Genomic DNA, 21258 nt, shown 5'->3' on the forward strand with positions numbered 1-21258 from the left:
CAGTAACCCCCCCCCCAATCTGCCTGTCCCCCCAACTACCAAAACCCCCTGTAAACTCTCTACCAACCCAGAGTGTCTGCTACACTCACCATAGCCCCCCACCCCCACGACATCTGCTACTTACCCCTCCAGCTCCTAAACTGTCCCCCCAGGACACTCAATACTCACCCCCTGATTGTCGCTGACAGAGAACTCCACCTGGAACTCCGATTTCGTCTGAAAGAAAAACACAGAGGGGTGTGATAAATCTGCCCAAACCTCCGAGGAGACAAAAACCACGCGGTCCCTCGTAATCACAACACCGGGTCACGTGTTGTCCTGCTCGTCTAAACTCTCTGGGCTGCAGCTCATGCGTGATGCTGTGCCGAGTACAGAGCAGGGCCGCAGGCCTCCGGCAGGACTGGCGCCAGCTGCCCTCACGCTCCTGACCCCCCGTACACAGCTGCCTCGGTGCCTCGGCTCTGCAGTCCAGGGCTCAGAGGCTCAGCTGCTTCAACACACAGCTGTGCAGATGTGAGCCATGCTTGGCAACCCGCTTCTGGCTCCAGTCAGAGCTCCCTCTGCCCAAAACAAGCCCCTCACCAGCTCCTCTCTCCACTCCTGCTGTATCCCTTGCCCTCCCTCCTTCCCTTTCTCACACTAAGTACTGCTCCCTACTTGCCTCTCTCTCTCTCTACCCCACTTTTCCTCCTCCTCTTCTCCCTCTCTCCCCTCACCTCTCTGTCCAGGGGCTGCCTTAGCCACACCACGCCTGTGCCGCTCTCCACGGCAAAGTACCGCACGGCCTCCTCGCCCACCACGCCGAACACCAGTGGGTCGTTGTCGGGGTCTCGAGCCAGGAGTTGGGTCACCGAGGCGCCTGCAGAGAGAGGGGGAGGGGGTGAGGGAGTGAGGAAGCTGAGGCACGTGGCCTGATCAGGGCCACATCACATTTTAAAACAAGGACCAAGAACACAATGGCGCTAAGGGTTCATTAGGGTTTGTATCTCGCCACCGGTGGTGCCCACGTGTGTGGACATTTTGTGAGGACATTTGAATCACGCCACTGGAAGTGCGTTCTACCCTACAAACCAACACAAACACCGCCGGCCCATCTGGAGTTGCACGTGTGACAACCGCCAGCACGACACGTTCAAATCCATCGCTCGAAGCACAAGATCCGTCCCTACTGAGACTCGCACGTCAACACACACCGTGACGCACCGCACGAAGAGCATCGCCAGCCCGGCAGCCCCCTCGAGAGCCTCTCTCTCGCACCCTGGCCTCCAGTGCTGCTCTCTTTGAAATCTCAAATGTCATTTAATCTTCGCTGCTCTTTTAAAGTCGCCCCCGCCCACCACCTTCTTAACTAATATGAAAAACTAAATAAAATCAATTAGTTTAACCCTGAGCTATTCTTCTCTCCCAGCTCCCTAGTTAGTTAGAGAAGAAAGAAGGGAACAAAAAAAAGAGACTTACTGCGGCAGAGAAAGACAGAGAGTGAGGAAGGAAAGTCAGCGAGAGACGGAGCAAAGCGGACAGAGAAAGAGAAAGAAAGTCGTAGAGAGAAGGAGTGAGGGAGAGTTCATCAGCTTCGAGGCCTGCAGCGTGAGGGTGACCTTGGGAGGCTGGAGGCTACAGAGACCCGAGACCCAAGACCCCCAGGACCACAACACAAACCTCAGAGCAGCCCGAGACCCCAGGACCATGGCCGAGCAGAGAGTTGACACAACCTGGGCACGCTGGCTTGATATTTTTTTCTTTCTTGCCGTTTCCTCCATGGATCTCTCCGTCTGTGATCCAGGCTCACCCCCCGCTCTCCCCCAGCCCTGACCTCCACACCCACGGACCCCCACAGACCGGACAAACAGACAGACACTTCCATTTCACACGGCCTCTGTGTGCTGGCGGAATGAATGAATGAGTTAATTGTATTTATTTTAGGGTTAACTAATAATCTACGTTGTTATGTTTTTCTATATTAAATTAGTTATTTGTACTGCTCTCCTTTTATTATTTTGAGAGCCCTCTAGGTATGAAAGGCACTGATTATTGTTATTATAATTATAATAAAGATGACGGTGGAGGAGCAGAGTGTGTGTGCAGTACAGCGCTCCGAGGGAGGCGTGTGCGTCAGTGTGGGTGTGTGTGTTAATGTGACACGGTTATGCAGGTATCGGAATGAAAGTAAACACGCAGACCTCACAGTCTCCAGCGGTCCTGCCTCACAAGGAGGGGGATTCCTGCTGCTCCGCGGACACCCCACACCCCCACACTCCTCTCAGGCCCCGGACAGCGGCCGACAGCCGGAGGGGTCAGCGCCTGAAGATACGACTGCCTGCAGGTAGGGGGTCCGCAGGGGTCTTGCTTTCAAACCACTGCTAAGTTTATATTAGCCCCGGGAACTGGACCTCAACTCAGTTTTGTGTGTTTGTTTGTGTGTTTACTTACTTTTTAAGTAACTCACACATTTGCAATCCTCCTCTCCTTTTTCCATCAACTACATTTTAAATTCCAAAACCGCCGTTGTGAGACTCACTGCATACTAATCGTGCTCGGCAGCCTGTGAACAGTGTGGCGATGCCTGGACACCGATTTCAAGACAGATCTCAATGGCTGATGGAACTGGACTCTCTCTTAACACCCCTGCCCCTAGCGCCCCAGAGTAATGCACCCCAGGGTAACGCACACAACTGGGGAGGTGCTGAGTGGATGGACAGATGGACAGACACCTCCGTGCATCCAGAGAATCTCACCGAAGATCCTCGAATTCGCCTACAGAAAACCTCAGCAGCTTCCAGTGACTAACGCGTAACTGGATCATAATTGGCCACTGCAACAGCTGAAGGAACGGCTGAATGAGCGAGAGAGAGAGAAAGAGAGGGAAGTGAAGACGGTTGTGGTGAAAGCCGATGCCTGGCTCTCATTGCACACTCTCCTCCGATTGTAATGCAAACCAGAAGGCTGAGCGCTGCCGGTAATAACAGAGTGAAGCCGGTGACACAGCCGCCGCAGTGCTTATTACAACAACGCACAGCTCCCCCATCCTGCCCAGGCCGCACTGCTGCGCTCTCAGGACGAGATTAAGATCTCCAATCGCGCGCTGCCGATGTTTGGCGGTTATTGAGATGTTAGAGTGGAGCGACATTCAGACAATTAAATTAGGCCCAATTAGTTATCATGGACTCTTAATGATGCTAGATTGCATTCATTATGCAGCTCCGGAGATTATGATTACCGCTACAGTGCAGTTTATACCTGAGAGGCTCAGACACCTGCGGGGGGGTGTTCACTTTATTCAGTCGTTAACGATTGTTGCTGTCAATTCAGAAACACACACTGATGCGTACACGGACATATTTACATGCACTGCAAAGACACGCGTGTCACGCCAAGGGGAGATTGTATTGATCCACGATGTCAGCGGCAATGGGCACCGAGGCACCATGTGACTTGCCTGCTCCCCCACACAAAGGCCAGTGTCAATGCCACACAGCGCAGCAGTTTACACAGGGAAATCTCTCCAGACTTCATCTATACAAACTCTAATAAAAACACACAAACAACGCAAAACAAAACAAAACGTATTCTGCTGTTGGCTTCGACAGCAAGGATGGAAACCAGACTCCCACTGCAACGCAGCCCGGGCCGCCCCCGGCTCAACACACGCGGCGGGATATTTATTACACACTTCCCTGTAGTAGAAGCGCGTGCGATATGAGAATGTGTGCTTTTCCTGTTTCAGCAACACAGTCAGCCCCCGCACCTGTGGCTCGTGAAGCCAGGATGGGCTCCCGGTGCCAGGCCAGGTGACGGGGCGTAACTTGGGCCCTGGAAGGCCGGGCAGGAATCATCTTGGCTCCTGCGGCGTTCACTTCCTATTCATCCAGTGTGACAGAGAGCGTGGCTGGCAGCCGGGAGGGAACGTGGAACACCTTCTCCGAGCAGAGGGCTGAAGGGGGAGAGCCCGGCCAGGTGTCCGCCCCCCCACCACCACCGCTCTGCACCTGTCACACCGCCTGTTCGCACTTATCGAGAGCCCGAGCCGACCGGCACACCGGAGAACGCAGTCCCCTCGAATCTGGCAGGACGGCTGCATTTCTCATCCACTTTTAATTGGACACGGAATAGTTTGCAGGTTTCATTCATCATCGGCAAGGCAGGCCAGCTAATCAGCCAGGCAGCGTGGCCATAGAAAGCTCCCAGGACCTTGGGGGCCATCGCCAAATTGAAAAATGTATCCCTCACGCCTTCCCCACCCCCCCGCCCTCTCCACGGCCGACCCACTCAAAACAATGTCTCGCCCCCACTCCCGCAGACACTAGAGGTTCATAAACACTTCAGGTTGAGCACGACTGCGCTGTCACTGCGGAGTAACACTGAGCAAATAATTATCCTCTGTAATCAAACACCCCGACTATTTTTATTAATACATTTCATTTTCGATAAGAAGAAAGAAAATCGCACTAATTAATAACGCGATTTATGACCCCCTTTTGTGGTTTCTAATGAGATTTATGCAAATCCAGCTGCTTTCAATGTGAGCTATAATTTGCTTGAAGACGGTGCAAATTAAGCATTTTACCACCTATTCATTAATAATATTTTTTTTTTCTCCTGTTTCAAATAAAAAAGAGCTGGAAGTGTAAGTGTGTGCATGTGTGTGTGTGAGTGTAATGCAGCTGTGCCAGGGTGGGCCGGGGTGGGACGTGTGCGATTGTGGGGAGAGTGGGGGGAGACGGTTTAAAGCTGTGCAGGAATCTGAGTCACGGCTTCCCTGGTGGGTACATTTAGCATTTCACTTGAGCAAATCAAAGCTGCGCTCCGCGGCTCACACAGACAACAACCGCACACGAGAGTCTGCCTTTGAGCGAGACGGTTTGTTTTCTGCGCTCAGAACAGGTGCCCTGGGAGGGGGACACACAGGCTCTCCCCAAACACAGGCACCAGGAGGGGGCCACACAGGAAGTGACGCTCAGAGTTTCTTTATTGATCTGGGAGGTGACTGGATGCCCTCTGAGATCTGTGCCGTTTCAGGGTTGGGGGGGGACGGATAAGGTTAAAGTGTCAACTGGTGTCCCTCGCCGAGACCCCTGAACCCGGTCCCCTGACACACAGTGTCCACCAGGACCAGCTCAACGCCCCACAGAGAGAGAGAGACACTGGACTCTGGCACTCTTTGCGTGTGTGTGTTTGTGCTTCAGTTCGACTTCACACACCCCTGTGAGTGCGCATCACTCAAGTGTGTGTGTGTTCAGAGGGAGGGTTGTGTTGTTGTTTAATTGCTGCTCCCAGGCAGAGCAGAAGGCAGTGTGTGTCTGTGCTCCTGCGCTTTGTCAGAGTCTGGTTATCTGTGCCGCCGAAGCCCTGAGCCTCCTGATAAATGATGCCATTTAGGAGAAAGTGATGCTAGTATTACCGTTATGAATGATACAGCCGTGTGCATTAAAAGGCCGACCCCCCCCCCCCCCCTCTCCCACAACCCCCTGTTTTTCATACAGGAGTGATGTACGGCGCAGTTAATCTCTCTCCGCATGGCCGTGCCTCTCCGCTACACACTGTCTGCTCAGCTCTTGGTGGGCGGGGTGCAAGCAGGGAGCGGGGGGGTGCCAGCGTATGAGGGGTGTGAAGGGTTCACTTCAGAACAGGCACATTTCTGTCTCAGATTAATATTAAATAATAATTATATCTTCCATTTCTATATTGCCTTTTATCCTGAATGATCCCAAAGTGCTTTACAACTGTACAACTGCATCATCCCTCACTGGATTCACCCACAAGGAAATTGCACACACATTCAATGGGAAAAAACACATTGAATTTTGTTAATGCTGGCAAAAAGCACGTCTAGATAAGCAGCCTCGACTGACACAATACAAGCGGCCACATCTGGAAACGCCGTCTCTGCTTTGGGTGGGCGCTTGGTTCACCACGCGGGGGCCGCGCGTCTCCTGCCCCGAGCCCCAAACTCCACAATTCAAGATATCAACTTCCTCTGCCTCCCAATTAAAATGCAGTTAATTAGCATCACTCTGGCGGTAGATCTCCAGACTCAGGGCCTCCGTTCTGGGTTTATAAACGATCCTGCAGAGAAGGTCAGCAGGTTTCGTTCGCTCAGGTGCTGAAGCATCACAAAAACTCAGGCAGAGACCCCCAGCAGATAGCCTACCCCCCAGCAGGAATGGGCCGGTGATATTCAGCCTATTAATATATATATCAATATACATATGTTTGACTAAGTCCCAGGTGGCCTTACACTGAATAAATGCAGGAAGCAGGAACTTTAAAAGCCCGTCCACAGGCAGGGAAAACAAAGTCTCCACGGTGGGAAAGCAGAGACCGGGATTAGGCTCTCCGGCAACAGAGGGGAGAAAAAAAGACGGAGGGAAGAAAGGAACAAATAAATAAAAAACGAAGTCCCAGCAGCGCAGCGGCAAAGACAGACGACATAATAGATGGCAGGCCAGGGTGATTTTGTTTTTTTATGGCTTTTTTAAACACCAGTACAAGTGTGTTAAATCAGGGCTGAGCGGACATGAATCGGGCAGGAATCAATAAGCGCCATGCCGCCGGGTCCCAGGAGGCGCCGCGCCGTGCTTTATTGATGCCGCGGCAACCTTTGCTCCCCTGTTGATTCACAGAAATCAGCTGCGCGCCCCACATGGAGATTTAGTGCCACTATGAGGGCCCCACGGAGACCCGGAGAGGCTGCAGAGCCACTCCCCTGCCCTTCCCCTCCCCCCGCCACGAATGCAGAGAGGGTCCGGACACGGGTCTGGCAAGGAGCGAGGGGTGGGGTAGAGGACACAAATGGAGCTGAGTCGCAGTGCCAGAGCAGAGAGACTCTCTCACTACTGGCTGGGGCCCCGGGGCCACTCTGATGGGGGAATTAGGAAGCTGGAAGTAACAGAGCCATCAAAGCGAAGACCGCCCACTGGAAGCACAATCCAGCAGTGCAGTTAAGCCCAGAACCAACACCGGGCTGCGCTGCGTTGACTCTGCACTCCACTTTTAAGTCTCTCCGACGCGAGTGTTTTTATCCGCTCCATTACCCTGATGAGCAGGTGTCTTAGTGCCGCGGAGCAGTTGGCTGTGTGAATTAATAAGCTGTGTGCGGCGCGCCTGAGCGTGAGATTCAGACTGCGCTGACAGTCCGAGCGGCGGGCTGGTGCACAGGCAGCTCATAGACCCGCCCCGCCACCGCGGCAAGGGGAAGACACGGAGAGAGAGAGGGTTTCCGAGAAGAGCGGCAGGAGACGAGGGCGGCGGAATCAATACCGGGGCTGTCAGGAGGGCAAACAGCTCTCGATTCTTTCTGCCAACGAGCTAATTAATTCTGCATTATTCAGTGGAATCAGAATTTTCAATTTATTTTCTTTTGATAACTGCACCCCCCGCCACCGCCTCGTCTTCCCACTTAAAACACCTTGTGCCCTCCGGAAGGCTGTGTACGCCCAGTTAGAATGCAGAGCCAAGAAAAGCAATTAGACTAATTGGATAATTGATGCAATTAATAACAATGCAGTGCAACAATTTCTACTCCATTAACACTTTGTAATTAAATTCTAAATTAAAGTTAGACTTTGCTCCCAATATAATGTTTATTGCAACAGCTTGTTATGTGACAGCAGACTGAGCTTTATTAAACATTTACATTCCTTAAGCCTCCTTACATCGCCAGCGTAAACAGCCTGGCAGCTCCACCATCGCACAACTTTACTAGGGTGCCATTCAGACGATCGTATTTATTCCTCACGCAAGCCTCCACCCGCCCCGGCTGCTGATTTGGGTTCAGATTGCACTGTGAGGTCCCGACCCCTCCTGCAGGGTCTATGCTGTGGGCTCAGTCGGGTCACTGCCAGGCCACGTTTCTACACCTGCAGTGTAACCCGAAGGGCAAGAAGATTGTTTTAAATTATATAGTTATTTATTTATTTAAAACAAACATCCTGAAATAAAATGCTAACAAACGTGTTATTTATTTCAATGGAAATAAATAGATTAAGCCAAAGTTAATTTTTTTATCTGATACATTAATTTAGATGAACGAATGTGTCTGGATACCCCAGACCCACGTGACCTCACAGGACCCCATGAATTATACAGTGGTGGAGCGGTAGTCAAATTAAAAATGAATGCCGATAGGGCAGACTTCAGAGAGTGTGTGGAGAGGGGTCTGCAGAGGGGTGTCTGTCCGGGCAGTTCTCACCGTGTCCTCGAGTGACGGAGTGTGACAGAAGGCAGGGGGCGGCAGGAACCGGCTCCACGGCGCAGATCCAATCTGCACCGGGACTCACTCTCACACTCAGCTCAGTGTCTACACTGTGCATTACATGGCGTTATGGATGTGCCTCGGTGCTGCGCTGCCGGCACCTCTGCTCACACCGCCGGGCATTAATAAAGCGCTGGCGGGACGCGGTGCAGATGACGGATGGAGCTCCCGCCGCGCTCTAAGTGACTCCTGTGTTTCACAACACACACGATGATAGACCTTGAGAGTGTGTATATTAATTCCGGAGATTTATAGCCAAATCTGTCACGGATGGAGAGCCGCTCTTCCCAAACACAGTGCCTGAAGGTCGTTTTCTTAGTGATAAGTGCTGAGGAAAAGCAGAATTCACTCTTTTTTGGGGGGGAGGTGGGGAGGGGGTACATTTAAAGCAAGAGTAAGACGAAAAAAAAAAAAAAAAAACAGAAATCCTTCGCTCTAGAACACAAAACCACTGCTTTACGGGACCGTGACTGTGAAGAGGAGAGGGAGAGAGGGAGAGGGAGGAGAGAAAGCATGGTGGGGGTGTATGCCTTCCCCATACAAAACGCCCTGCAAGTTGAAGTCCTCCACACACTGCCTCCTAGCTGCAGGCGTTGCGAGGCTCACTGAGGACTGGTGTCTGTGAGGGTGGGTCTCGCTGGTCTGGGGGCCGTGTGGCCAGGGGTTTGAGCGGCTCTGAGCGCGTGCAGTAGCCGCCCGCCTGCGAAGTCGTTCAAAAGCAACCGCAGAAGACTGGCAAGGCGGCGCTGGGGTGGCAGAAGCTCGCAGCTCTAATAGCAGGCAATTTCCATCAACGCCACCGAGCTCCTCGCCTGTCAAGAGCCCGGAGAGACAGAGACAGAGAGTGCAAGAGAGAGAGAGAGCGGTTTTGAAAGCAATCTGATGCAGCTCACAACTGGAGCCATTAGGAGCAGTTGCGTTGCTACGAGAAATGAAATACCTGCTTCTGGTGCCGTCCACACCGGCCTGTCTGCTACTGTCACTGAGACAAAGGGAGCCATCTCCTCCGCTGTCGGGTTTTAGACATTTCCATCAGGAGAGGCGCTGCTCCCTCACAGAAATCACTTCAGAGGCTCATGACCCATCGGGGCGCGCTTTACTTACAGCGCCGGGGGAACAAAGGCAACCCAAATAATAGCATCGCCTTTCATGTGTGGCTGCGCACCGAGCGAACACACGCGCCTGTCGGGGATCTTCTCCTGGTTAAGTGCACTGGATTTATGGGATTCCAATAACGTGGTTCAAGATCAAACCAGAACACATCTGTCAGAAGGGTAGTCTTGCCTTTGGACACGGGGGGAGTTGGGGGTTGGGCCGTGGTGGGAGTCTGTGGGGTATTGAAACGCCCACTTCACTGTTGAGTCCAGCTGATGGTGAGCAGGAATGCGCTGGCATGGTGTCCCACGGGACGCTGCTCTCTCCTCACTCTTCCCACACATCCTGTCTTCATCACCGCAATCTCTCACTCCGGAGCTGCATCCCATTTTGACGGAGAGATGGCGGGGGCCGGGCCGGTGTGGGCACCAAGAGACAGTGTGGTCCCTGGGACAGGGGCGTGGCAGCGGCCAGAGCAGGACGAGGAGTCTGGGATCATTCTCTTTCTTTCTCGCTCTGGAAACCTGGAGTCTCTTCTCAGGCAGCAGAGAGACGCAGCTTCTCCATCTGTTGCTGATGCGGCCACACTGCCACAAACTCACACTGCCACACAGCCACCCGGCCACAAACTCAGACGGCCACCCGGCCACAAACTCAGACGGCCACCCGGCCACAAACTCACACGGCCACCCGGCCACAAACTCACACGGCCACAAACTCACACATCCCCCTCCCCTCTCTGACTCGCTCTCTCTCTCTCTGCCTGCCTCACTCACTCACTCACTGCAATCCCCAGAGCATGGCCATCATCCTGCTAATTATTTTCACATTGAGAGAGGGGAATGTGAGAGCGGCTGATAGCCCAGGCCGAGACAGAGAGCGATAGAGAGGAGCTGCGAGGGTCTCGGAGGGGCCCCACCTCCCGGCTGACAGCCAGACAAACTGAGCCGGCGTGGCCCTGCGTGAGTGTGTGTGTGTGTGTGAGTGTGTGTGTCCCCGCAGGATGAAGGCTGTGCTTATATCTGCAAGGCACTGAAATCCTGTGTGTTAAACCCCCAAGCCAGTGTGCTCATGTCAATAAATATTTGCGAAGCGGAAAAACAAGCAAAAAAGTCTGTAGTGTGCTTGTGATTTCAGTGCACAGATCTGTCTGTGATTGTGTGTGCAGGTTTCTGTTCTTGTTTGTGTGTGAAGGTCTTTGTGTTTTGTGTTTGTGTGTGTGGCTTTGTGTTTGTGTGTGCGGGTCTCTGTTTGTGTGGGGCTTTGTGTGCGTGGGTCTTTGTGTCTTTGTGTTTATTACTGCAGGTCTTTGGGTTTGTGTATGTGCGGGTCTCCGTGTTTGTGTGTACAGGTCTTTATGTTTGTATGTTTGTGTGTGCGGGTCTCTGTGTTTGTGTGTCTGTGTGCGCTGGCACATTTGATCTGCTAACGAGCCACGCTTGTTTTATGGATTATAAATGAACTAATTATCTGTAACGCTCATTAGCTGCAGGTCCTAATTAGCAAAAATTAATATTTGTTTTGATAAAGATGTTGGCAGAAGCAAATTGGCAATTGACCTTCTCAGCCAATCTGGAGGGAGGGAGGGAGAGAGAGAGAGAGAGAGAGAGAGAGAGAGAGAGAGAGAGAGAGAAAGAGCTGGCAGAGAGACGACCCGCGGCGCGGCAGGGCTGACATGTCAGTCAGGGCCGGGCGCAGGTTACGACACGGCTGTCAGAGCGCTGCGTCCCACCGGAGCCAATGTCTCGCCCAGGACGATATCCCCGTCTGTCCCAACGCAGCCCACTGACCCACAGCACTGGACACTGAAACTCCTCGTCTTTCTTTTCACCTCCTTGCCCAGTATACGACCCAATCTGCACCTTCACATCGTGCAGCTCGTAATAAACCCCGGCGCCATGTGCCTCGTCAGCGGTCGCCTGCCCTGCGGGACCTGGATGAACTCTTCTCCTCTCACAGCGGGCAGCTCTCCACTCGCCCCAGGGTAACAACCAGGGTGACACAATGGCTTTGTGTACCGGTGCAGACATGCAGACGCAAGAGAAACCCAAAGGGGATGAGTGACAAGAGTGGACAGAATTAAAACTGATCTTTTTAAAGCAAAACGGTATTCCAGAATCTCCCCAGCGTTGTGTGTATCTTTTAATTTCTATTTTTAATTCAGTCATTGTTTACGTCCTCTTTCTCCCTCCAGTTTGGCCAGTTGCTGGACTTGGGGCACGTGACCTCCGACCCTCACCCTCCATCAAACCAGCGTTTGCCGTCTCCCTCAACCCGCAGTCCCACATTGCCCGCTGTGGTCTCCCACTCAGAAACCTGCGGAGGGACGCTCTCTCTCTGTCAGCCGTTCTCCTATCGAAATCTCCTCCAATCGCGGACAACTCAGCCCTGGGAAAACACGGCTCCGTAAACCGCGCAATCGTCCTGGGGATCGGTGCAGAGGCTGTAATCAGATTGCCAGGTAATTGGATTTGCCAGCATTTAGTTTCCCCGACACAAACGGCGCTCCGACTCGGGATTCAATGAACACAACTTCGGCACTCTTCTCATGGCGCAGGTGAGAGTTTTAATCTCAATTACAGATGGTGGTCCACCACCGCTGAGCCCCACAATGAAAGACAAGGACACCGGCTCCCTCTTTCTCAGATGCTTTTTTCAGGACTTCTGCTCCATCGCCAGAGGCTGAGAGGGGTGGTGTGAGCCTGGGGAGTAGGTGGATAACACGGATGCACACATTATCCCGGCTGCTGCTTTGGGAAATCATTTCAGGAGACCAGGAGGCTTCTGCTCGAGTGGAGTGAGCAACTAAACACAAAAACTATTTCAGATAGTATCAGGTGTTTTTGGATTCTGAGCAACTTGTACAACACACTGCCTCAGCCACTACACAACAGGGTGGCGTCGTGCCCGTTGTTGCCCACGACAGCCATGGCCACCCTGACACCTTCCTCTACCACTCTGCACTCCTCTACAGCCCCCCCCGCTGCTCCGGGCCAGCAGGTGGACTCAAGGAACCCGTGAGACGTGTACGGGGGCTATCATGTAGATTACCACAGAACTGACAATCTAATTACAATATAGTGACGGGTGAGGAAGGACCAGTAGAGAGAGAGAGAGAGAGGAGTTTGTAAGTGCTCCTCACAGAAAACCCGAGCGAATCCACCGTCTTGTCAATTAATCCTGCCTGGCAACTATGTGGTGCCCTTTATGAGAACAAATGTCAGCTTTCAGGCGAAGGACGCGCTAACCTTTCAGCACAGAAAGAAACCTCCCAAACTGAGAGTTGTGTGAGCGAAGCCTCGCGGGGGCGCTGCGTCACCACGTGCTGGACGTCTCTCCGGCCTGCGGCTTGGCATACGGCACAGTGATAATGCAGGGGCAGCCACAGGGGCGTTTACTCCACACTTTAGGAAAGATATCGCTGCTCTAGAGGCAGTTCAAAGGAGAGCAACCAGACTTATTCCAGGTCTGAAGGGAAAGTCCTACTGAGAGACTGAGGAACTGAACCTTTTCACCCTGGAACAGAGGAGACTATGTGGGGACTTGATCCAAGTCTTCAAAATCATGAATGACATCGACCACATCAAACCAGAGGAGCTTTTCCAGATCAGCAGGGACACACGCACCCGGGGACACAAATGGAAATTGGGCTTCAAGGCATTCAAGACAGAAAACAGGAGACACTTCTTCACACAGAGAGGCGTCACAATCTGAACAAACTCCCCAGCGATGTGGCTGAAGAGACAATTTGGGAACATTCAAAAACAGACTGGATAGGATCCTTGATCACTGAGTTATTAATGGACACCAAACGAGCACGATGGGGCGAATGGGCTCCTCTCGATTGGACACTGTCCTATGTTCTAAATATTTTACTCTGCATACATAGCAGGTGAATCCTGTGTTTAGTTTGAGTGCTGTTGAAGGGGGGTTATATTTTGAAGAAGCCGGGGGGATCCAGTGTGGGGTTTTTCCTCTCGATTGGACACTCTCTTATGTTCTTATTCTCAAGCAAAGCTGAATCACCTTAAAACACCACCTGCCCTCTGACGCAGGACTCGCAATCCGCACACTGGGAAGACCCGTTCAGGGGAAACTGCGTGGATAGGGACGGCACACAGCAGAGTAGAGGTCAGGGCTCTAGCTTTGTGTACTTTGTGTGTCATGGGTTCAAATCCAGTAAGATGTTGCTGCTGTACCCATGTAAGCTACATCAGATCATTAACCATCAGCTTATAATAATTAATACACAACTCATAGCATATCATACTTGAATCCTAAGGTTAAGAAAGCACTGAACGCATACAACACCTTTTACATCCACGGGTGGAAACAGGATCCCCACCACACAGAAGTGTACAGACACACACACACACACATACACTTACAAAGATCCTACAAATTCTATCCAAACACAAACACACGAGCAGAGATGCACAAACACACACACGTCTCGCTGGAAGCAGCCGCTGATGTGAGAAAGTCAATTTAAAGGTTTGCTGCCCTCCGTGCCTCTGCCAGGTATCGCACACGGCACACCTGGAGATAAAGCCAGTGAGGGAAGGTGGTGGGGGGGTGCTGGCGTATCTCTGGCTGCTCACACCTGGCCAATCACAGTCATCAGTGCCCCCCCCACCTCCCTCTCATCCCCCCATCCTTCCTCCACCACTCCCTCCTCCGATGCAGCACTCCAGTCTTGACACTACTTTACGGGCGCTGTACAAACTCCAGCATTACTCTGGGAAAACGACACACTGAACTGCCGCTGCTCAGGGGATCTCATTTCCCAAACTCCCTGCTTTCCAACGCACTTCCTGTGACACTTCCTGCGTGGGACGCCTATCCCCCTCTTAGTGACACACACAGCACCTCAGCGTAATTGTCGGGGCAGTTCTCTCTCCGCGGCAATTAGCGTGAAATGTGATGCGCACCGGAGCCGCTGTCGGTGTTAATTACCTGGTTACGGTTGTCGCGGTGTATCTAGTGAGGGACAATGTGGCCGGTTTGGGTTACATTTATATTATCTTACATCAGTCTCGCACGAAACGAGTCTGCTTTAGACAGCCCGGTTTGATTATCAAAGCCTGATTATAGACAGATTGTTTCGATGTGTAATTGATTGTTTTTCTGAAAGAAAGCGTTGTCCACCTGTGCTGATCGCTGTGATGTAACACCGCTACCCGATAGAAAAATAAATAAGTACTTGTAATGAATAAAGCCCCCGCCTTCATTACTCGGTGCGATTTGTGGCATCACTATAATTGCACTGTCTGATGGTGGTGTTTATACACAGGCATTACTGACAGTGAAGCGGCTTGGAAGAAAAGAAAAGAAGAACAGATACAAGACTGTTTCAAAGGAGCTCCACACATTACTGTTTATTTATTGGCATTCTCCTAATACATGTAAAGAACACACATATATATATTATTATGATTATTTATTAATGAACATAAAGTGTACAGTCGAGAGGAGGCCATTGGCCCCATCGTGCTCGTTTGGTGTCCATTAATAACTAAGTGATCAAGGATCCTATCCAGTCTGTTTTTGAATGTTCCCAAATTGTCTCTTCAGCCACATCGCTGGGGAGTTTGTTCAGATTGTGACGCCTCTCTGTGTGAAGAAGTGTCTCCTGTTTTCTGTCTTGAATGCCTTGAAGCCCAATTTCCATTTGTGTCCCCGGGTGCGTGTGTCCCTGCTGATCTGGAAAAGCTCCTCTGGTTTGATGTGGTCGATGCCCTTCATGATTTTGAAGACTTGGATCAAGTCTCCTCTGTTCCAGGGTGAGAAGGTTCAGTTCCTCAGTCTCTCAGTAGGACATTCCCTTCAGACCTGGAATAAGTCTGGTTGCTCTCCTCTGAACTGCCTCTAGAGCAGCGATATCTTTCTTGAAGTGTGGAGCCCAGAACTGTACACAGTATTCCAGATGGATTAATATATTTACCTAATTAACCGCTTAACTGATCCAGGTGTAATTGTTACAGTGTGTTACAAGTGTAGTACTTACCGCGACCGTTAAAGCTGAGGGGCTGTGGCAGGATGTCTGTGTGTGTGTGTGTGTGTGTGTGTGTGTGTGTGTGTAACTGTGAGAGTGCGTGTGTATGTGTGTGTGTGTGTGTGTGTGTGTGTGTGTGTGTGTGAGAAATACCTCCCGATCCTGCCTGTAAAAAGCCCAGTATAGGAGTAAAAGTGCTGTTAACAGGCAGGGATAACAGCGTGTGAAGATGGAGCGTCTCTCTCCACACATCCCATCCCCTGGGCCCTACTACCCACCACCAGGCTTTCAATTACAGGAAGGTGCATCCTCCCCTTGGCTGCAATAAAGCACTAAGCGCAGCACGGAGCGCACCTGCACAATCGGTTCAACTCCAAGCTCCTCCGGCTCTCACTCACTTCAGAAAAGCTCGACGGCACCGCTGCTTAACCCTTCAGCACCCGGACGACAGAAAACCCCACCTAAGGCTAGAAGCCGTAGCAAACTCGATCAAATGTACATATTTTTCTGCATTTACAAGGGAGACATATTATGCTCATATGAGTTCATCATACTACAAAGGTTACCCCTGTGTGTGTGTGTGAGAGAGAGAGAGAGAGAGAGAGAGAGAGAGAGAGAGAGAGAGAGAAAGAAATGCAGTGTTACGGACAAAAAACTAAAAAAAAAGCAAAAAAGCAGAGAAAAACATTGTGGATTTCAAAATGTGTGCCATTGCTGGACAGGGTGCTGCTGTGTCTGGAGAATATGTGCAGGTATGCTAGCTCACTCTCTCTCTCTCTCTCTCTCTCTCTCACACACACTCATACTATTGCACTAATAAACACACACACACACACAGAAGAGCTGCGTTTGGCAATAATTAAAAATAAACTGCTTCCGCACACCCTGGACTGGGCTTCCTGCCCCCCCACCCCCATCTCGCTTCAGGAACACACAATCATGCGACTTGTTCCGTGTTCAATTCCAGGGAAGCACGTCACAGAGGAGAAAAGGGGGGATCTAAACACGCCAACTGAGGACATCAAGAGCTCTTAAGACTGGGAGACCTGGCCTGTCCTCTTGGATTGTCCACGCCGGGACGCTGTGGTTGACGCCCTTAGTGGCCTGTGCTGTGTGCGCACCCCCTCTGCGGGGGACAGCAGCTCTTCGTGTCGTAAAGCCTTCACAAGGCTGAGTGTCTCAAGGTCGCAGTCTGGGGAATACATCAGCACAGGCAGGCACTTCTGTCACTGTTTTAACTGCTCTCTGGTTTTGCTGAGACCTGAGGCCTCGTTTCTGAGGAGAGCTGACAGCCAGGGTGTGGGGGGGGGGGGCGCATGCACACACACAATACAGGACTCCTGTCCATGTGGAGCACCTCCCTGGTTACCCCGTAGAATTGAGAGGGCAGGGGTGACTGTGGTTCCTTGGAGAGGTAACCAAGGCATTGTCTGCATCGTCCTCTAGAGCCCTGAGCATTCCTCCCCTCTCTCCTCTCCCCTCTTCCCCTTCGGACCCATCCATGAGAGAGAACGGCACGCCCTCACCTGCAGGAGGAACCAGCCCGCTGCGCCACCCACTTGCGAAACACACGGCACCGAGAGACGAACTAGACCTGTGCTTCTCAATCCCATATCGAGACACTCAGTAGGAGCTTCCTGTTGGCTCACTTATGCATTCAATGCGGTCCGCCACGGCCTGACATTCACTCTGCGCTGTGTGAGATTCTCCCTACCCTCGCGCTCAGGGCCTGCGATATGAAAAGACTCTGCACTGGCGCTCTCTCTCTCTCTCTCTCGTTCTCTGCTAAAATGTCAAGTTGCTCTTCTCTCTCTTTCTTATTCACTTCCCTCCCTCCCTCCCCATCTTCCCCCACTTGGATATAAGTCTGCTTCCCTCCCCCTCTCCATCTCAGCTATATTATCTCTCATCCTCTCTCCCAATTTTTCCTCCCTTCCTCTCTCTGCTGTCATATCCGTCTGCCACCCTCTCACTCTCAGCACACTCTCCATCAAAGGCTTTCTCCGGCTTCGTTTGATATGCCTTCCTCCGACTCGCTCTCCTCACTCTCCAACTCCCTCTCTCTCTCAGACTCTCTCTCATCCCTTCTCTCTGCTGCTGCCTCCCAGTGTCTCCTCGATGCTGCTCAGGCCTTTCATCCTGTGCCTGACACCGGTGTGCTGCAGGGCTGCCCGTGGCCTCCCTCAGCGCCAGGCTGCCCTTGCCCTGTGACATAACTCCGCTCTCCTCTTCCACCCCCGTCACCCCATGGCTGTCAGCACCTCCTGAATTATAGAAGAGGCTGCCGCTTGCCTGCCCGGCCTCCTGCCTCCACACCCTGCCACCGGGGAGACACGCACGGCGGACACGGCGCGCCGGGCTGCAGCTTACTGTAAATGATATGCAGCACAGTGATGGATGGTGTGTTTGTGTTTGCCACTGAACCGTGTAAAACAATATTTCCAGGAGGGAGAGAGAGAAAGGGAGAAAAAAAAAAGTAGGAACGCTACAGTGGAAGAGCCCCCGTGGGTTCGACGCTGCGGCGGATGGCTGGGGTCGGCGTGAGGACGAGGGACCGAGGGAGCACGGTGGCAGGGTGCAATTAACAGTCCCTATCTGTCTCTCTCTTTCACACTGTGTGTCTGTCGTTCTCTCTCTCTCCCTCTCACACTGTCTCTGTCTCTCTTTCTCACTGTCTCCCTCTCTCTGCCTTTCCATCTCCGTCTCCTGTATTTCTTCCCATCTCCATCATCTGAATTCAGCTGCAGCTCTTCCCTCCTCACCTTGCCTCTCGCACGCTCTCTGAAGCTGTACTGGAAAGTGAGAGAAGCAGCCGCTGGCTCTGCGACTCCCGTACGGAGAGCTGGGCCTGCGTTGTCGTGAGCGTGCAGCACTGCGATACGTTATCAGAGCTTGGCGCGGGCTGGTGCTCTCCATAGGCAACACATTATAGCACATTCACTGCGGGCATCCAAGACACCCCTCTGAAATTAAAAACCTCACCTGGCTGCCGTTTCTCCAGATAAATAGGTGTCAGAGCTGGAGTTTACACACAGCACGCGCTCAGCCTGAAAAAACAACCGGAAAAAGCCAACGAACCCACAACTTGAGTCGCTTAACCTTTACACCGGCAATAGAGGGAGAGGCAGTGCGCTACAGCCCTGAGAGAAGTGGGAAAAATACCGGAAAAAACATTTCTGAGAGAACGAGACATTCAACTCTCTGTGTGCCGACTAAACAGACACAGGATTCACCTGCTACATATGCAGAGTTAAATATTTAGAATATGAGACAGTGTCCAATCGACAGGAGGCCATTCGCCCCACGGTGCTCGTTTGGTGTCCATTAATAACTCAGTGATCAAGGATCCTATCCAGTCTGTTTTTGAATGTTCACAAATTGTCTCTTCAGCCACATCGCTGGGGAGTTTGTTCAGATTGTGACGCCTCTCTGTGTGAAGAAGTGTCTCCTGTTTTCTGTCTTGACTAGAAGTCTTTGATCTAAGTTTAGACAATCTCTCAATGAAGTGAGGGAGCACTCCTGTCTGGAACAGCGTGTTGTCCTTTTCTCCGGTTGCGTACAGGGCCGAGGTGTCAGTGTTGTGTACATTGTTGGGCTGCCGATCTGACAGCAGTGTCGGGGCTGGTGAGTCACGCCGCCCGCAGCACTGAGACTTCACAGGGCAGCAGGTCTGCAGGTGTTGCTCTGTCTTGGCAAAGACTGACTCATAGCAATCATGTTGCACTGTGCTGAACTACACAGCACTGAGCAACACTACACTACACAGCACCAAGCCCTGCCCTGAGCTACACTACACTACACAGCACTGAGCTACACTACACTACACAGCACTGAGCTACACTACACTACACAGCACCGAGCTGCACTACACTACACTACCCAGCACCGAGCCCTGCACTGCAGTGAGAGACAGATTAGTGATCTCTAATATGCACTGCACCGACACTGGCAGCTGGCAGCTCCTGGCAGGACTTGAGCAACGACTGCAGAGACCTCAGCTGAGATTCACATGAGAAAAGGGAGGAAAATTAAATAGAAAGAGAGTAATCATGGAACCAGCACAGGGTCTACATCAGGAGCTCCGCCACACCGTCACACAGACTAGTCCCACAGTGATGGGACAACACTGCAGCTGCAGACAGACTGGCCTTCTCTCCCAGCGCCGCAGCAACCGCTCCGAGACACACACTCCCGCCCTGGAGCCGTTCATTCCCAGCAGTGATGCTGGCTGTTTGTTTGGTCGAATGCTTGGGACACGATGAACTGACAAAAAACAATCGAATGGATAAATAAATAAATAAACAGCGAATCCATTCAAGAAACTGAACTTCTGACGACACGCAAGACACGCCTTCCACTCCACAGGGCTCTGCACAGACGAGCCGTGTGAATGATCTCAGTGGGATTCCTGCATGGTGCACCCCAAGAGACATGTGACCCCCCCGAGGACTCAAGAGCATTCACACAATGCATAATAATAATATTTACAGAAACTGCAAACCACAGCTGCACATGCTACCCACTCAAACCTGTACTTTAAAACACACAGAGAGACAAAGAGACACAATGACACACAGACATAAAGCCAAATGCTTGTAGCTCTTGAAACAGGTTTTGCTATAAAAGCAGGTACTAAGGTCATTAGTCACAGTAAGTATTAATATTCCCAGAGCGCCCTGCACACTCCATGGACGCCTCCCGCCCCAGGACAGTAACACAAACAGAGAAGTTTGGAAAATAATACGAAAATAGTTTCCAGCAACAAGGCACTTTATACAAAAGGGGGGAAACTGAAAGAAATTTCGAGCATCGGAGTAATTAATCACAAGCTGCGCGGCTGTGCACGGAGAGTTAATTACACGTCGGATCCCATTAAATAATAAACACAATTAACGACACTTAATGTAAACCGGGACCCTCGCGTCAGCACGCATTCTTTAGGGCTTCTTCTTAAATTGCATATTGTGCCGAGACACACAGCGGCCTGATAGCATCGCGCCTCCCTGTCATAAACAAACTGCGCCGCGTCCCCCCAGACGCAGCCCCCGCAGCAGAGCGGCCCGAACAATGGCAGTGCTGGCGAACACGTGGGGGTGCAGAACTGCAGGAGCGATACACGTTGTGCAAGAGATTGCCAAGATATATCCTGCTAACTGGGCCAGTCGACTCCCGAGGAAGCAGAGCTGTGATTGCTCATGCCAGGGCTAGCATCCTGTGCTGTGTGTGCCACATGAGTCCCCCACGCCAGAGCCCACCGCACACCATGGCAGAGCCCGACACGCCAGAGCCCACCGCACGCCATGGCAGAGCCCACCGACGCCAGAGCACACCGCACGCCAGGGCCCACCGCACACCATGGCAGAGCCCCACACGCCAGAGCCCACCGCACGCCATGGCAGAGCCCACCGACGCTAGAGCCCACCACACACCAGGGCCCAACGCACACCATGGCAGAGCCCCACACGCCAGAGCCCACCGCACGCCATGGCAGAGCCCCACACGGCAGAGGCCCGGCTGAAGCACAGTTGGCCGCAGGAAGTCTGTAGCGCAGCGATGGGAGACAGAGCACTAACCTACTCAGAACCGCACCGGGCCAGGCCTCAGTGCCAGTGAGCAGGGGGGGGGTCTCTGGCACCTCTTCACACCCTGGTCCTACCCATGTCGTGCCCCCCCACCCGTATTGTTGAAGTGTAGTAAACTGCACTTCACAGCCAACTGGCCCTCGGTGGTGAGGAGCGCCCATGTATCGGCGCGTAATAAAGCTGTCTCCGGCACTTCCCAGCCCCGGCACTCTCCACGGCTGCCAGTCTAACACCTTTAAATTAAAGCTGTCACTGAGCATCGCTGTCTCTCCATCACGACGGCGGGGTGGGGGGGTGGCGTGGTGATGAAGGACGCGCGGGAAGAGATCAGCCAA

At 52.3% G+C, this 21258-nt stretch overlaps 1 protein-coding gene across 1 annotated transcript in view; it reads right to left on the bottom strand.

Moving 5' to 3' along the window:
• Positions 1 to 21258, bottom strand: part of LOC136715810 (cadherin-23) — a 104236-nt gene that overhangs the window by 80705 nt on the left and 2273 nt on the right. Inside the window, exons 2-3 of the mRNA XM_066693188.1 lie at positions 717 to 859; positions 169 to 216 (exon numbers count right to left, since the gene is read on the bottom strand). Of these exons, the coding sequence (XP_066549285.1) occupies positions 169 to 216; positions 717 to 859 (191 nt within the window). The remainder of the gene's footprint in view (positions 1 to 168; positions 217 to 716; positions 860 to 21258) is intronic.

Source organism: Amia ocellicauda, chromosome 20 (genome assembly GCF_036373705.1).
Source record: "Amia ocellicauda isolate fAmiCal2 chromosome 20, fAmiCal2.hap1, whole genome shotgun sequence".
Classification (NCBI taxonomy): domain Eukaryota; kingdom Metazoa; phylum Chordata; class Actinopteri; order Amiiformes; family Amiidae; genus Amia; species Amia ocellicauda.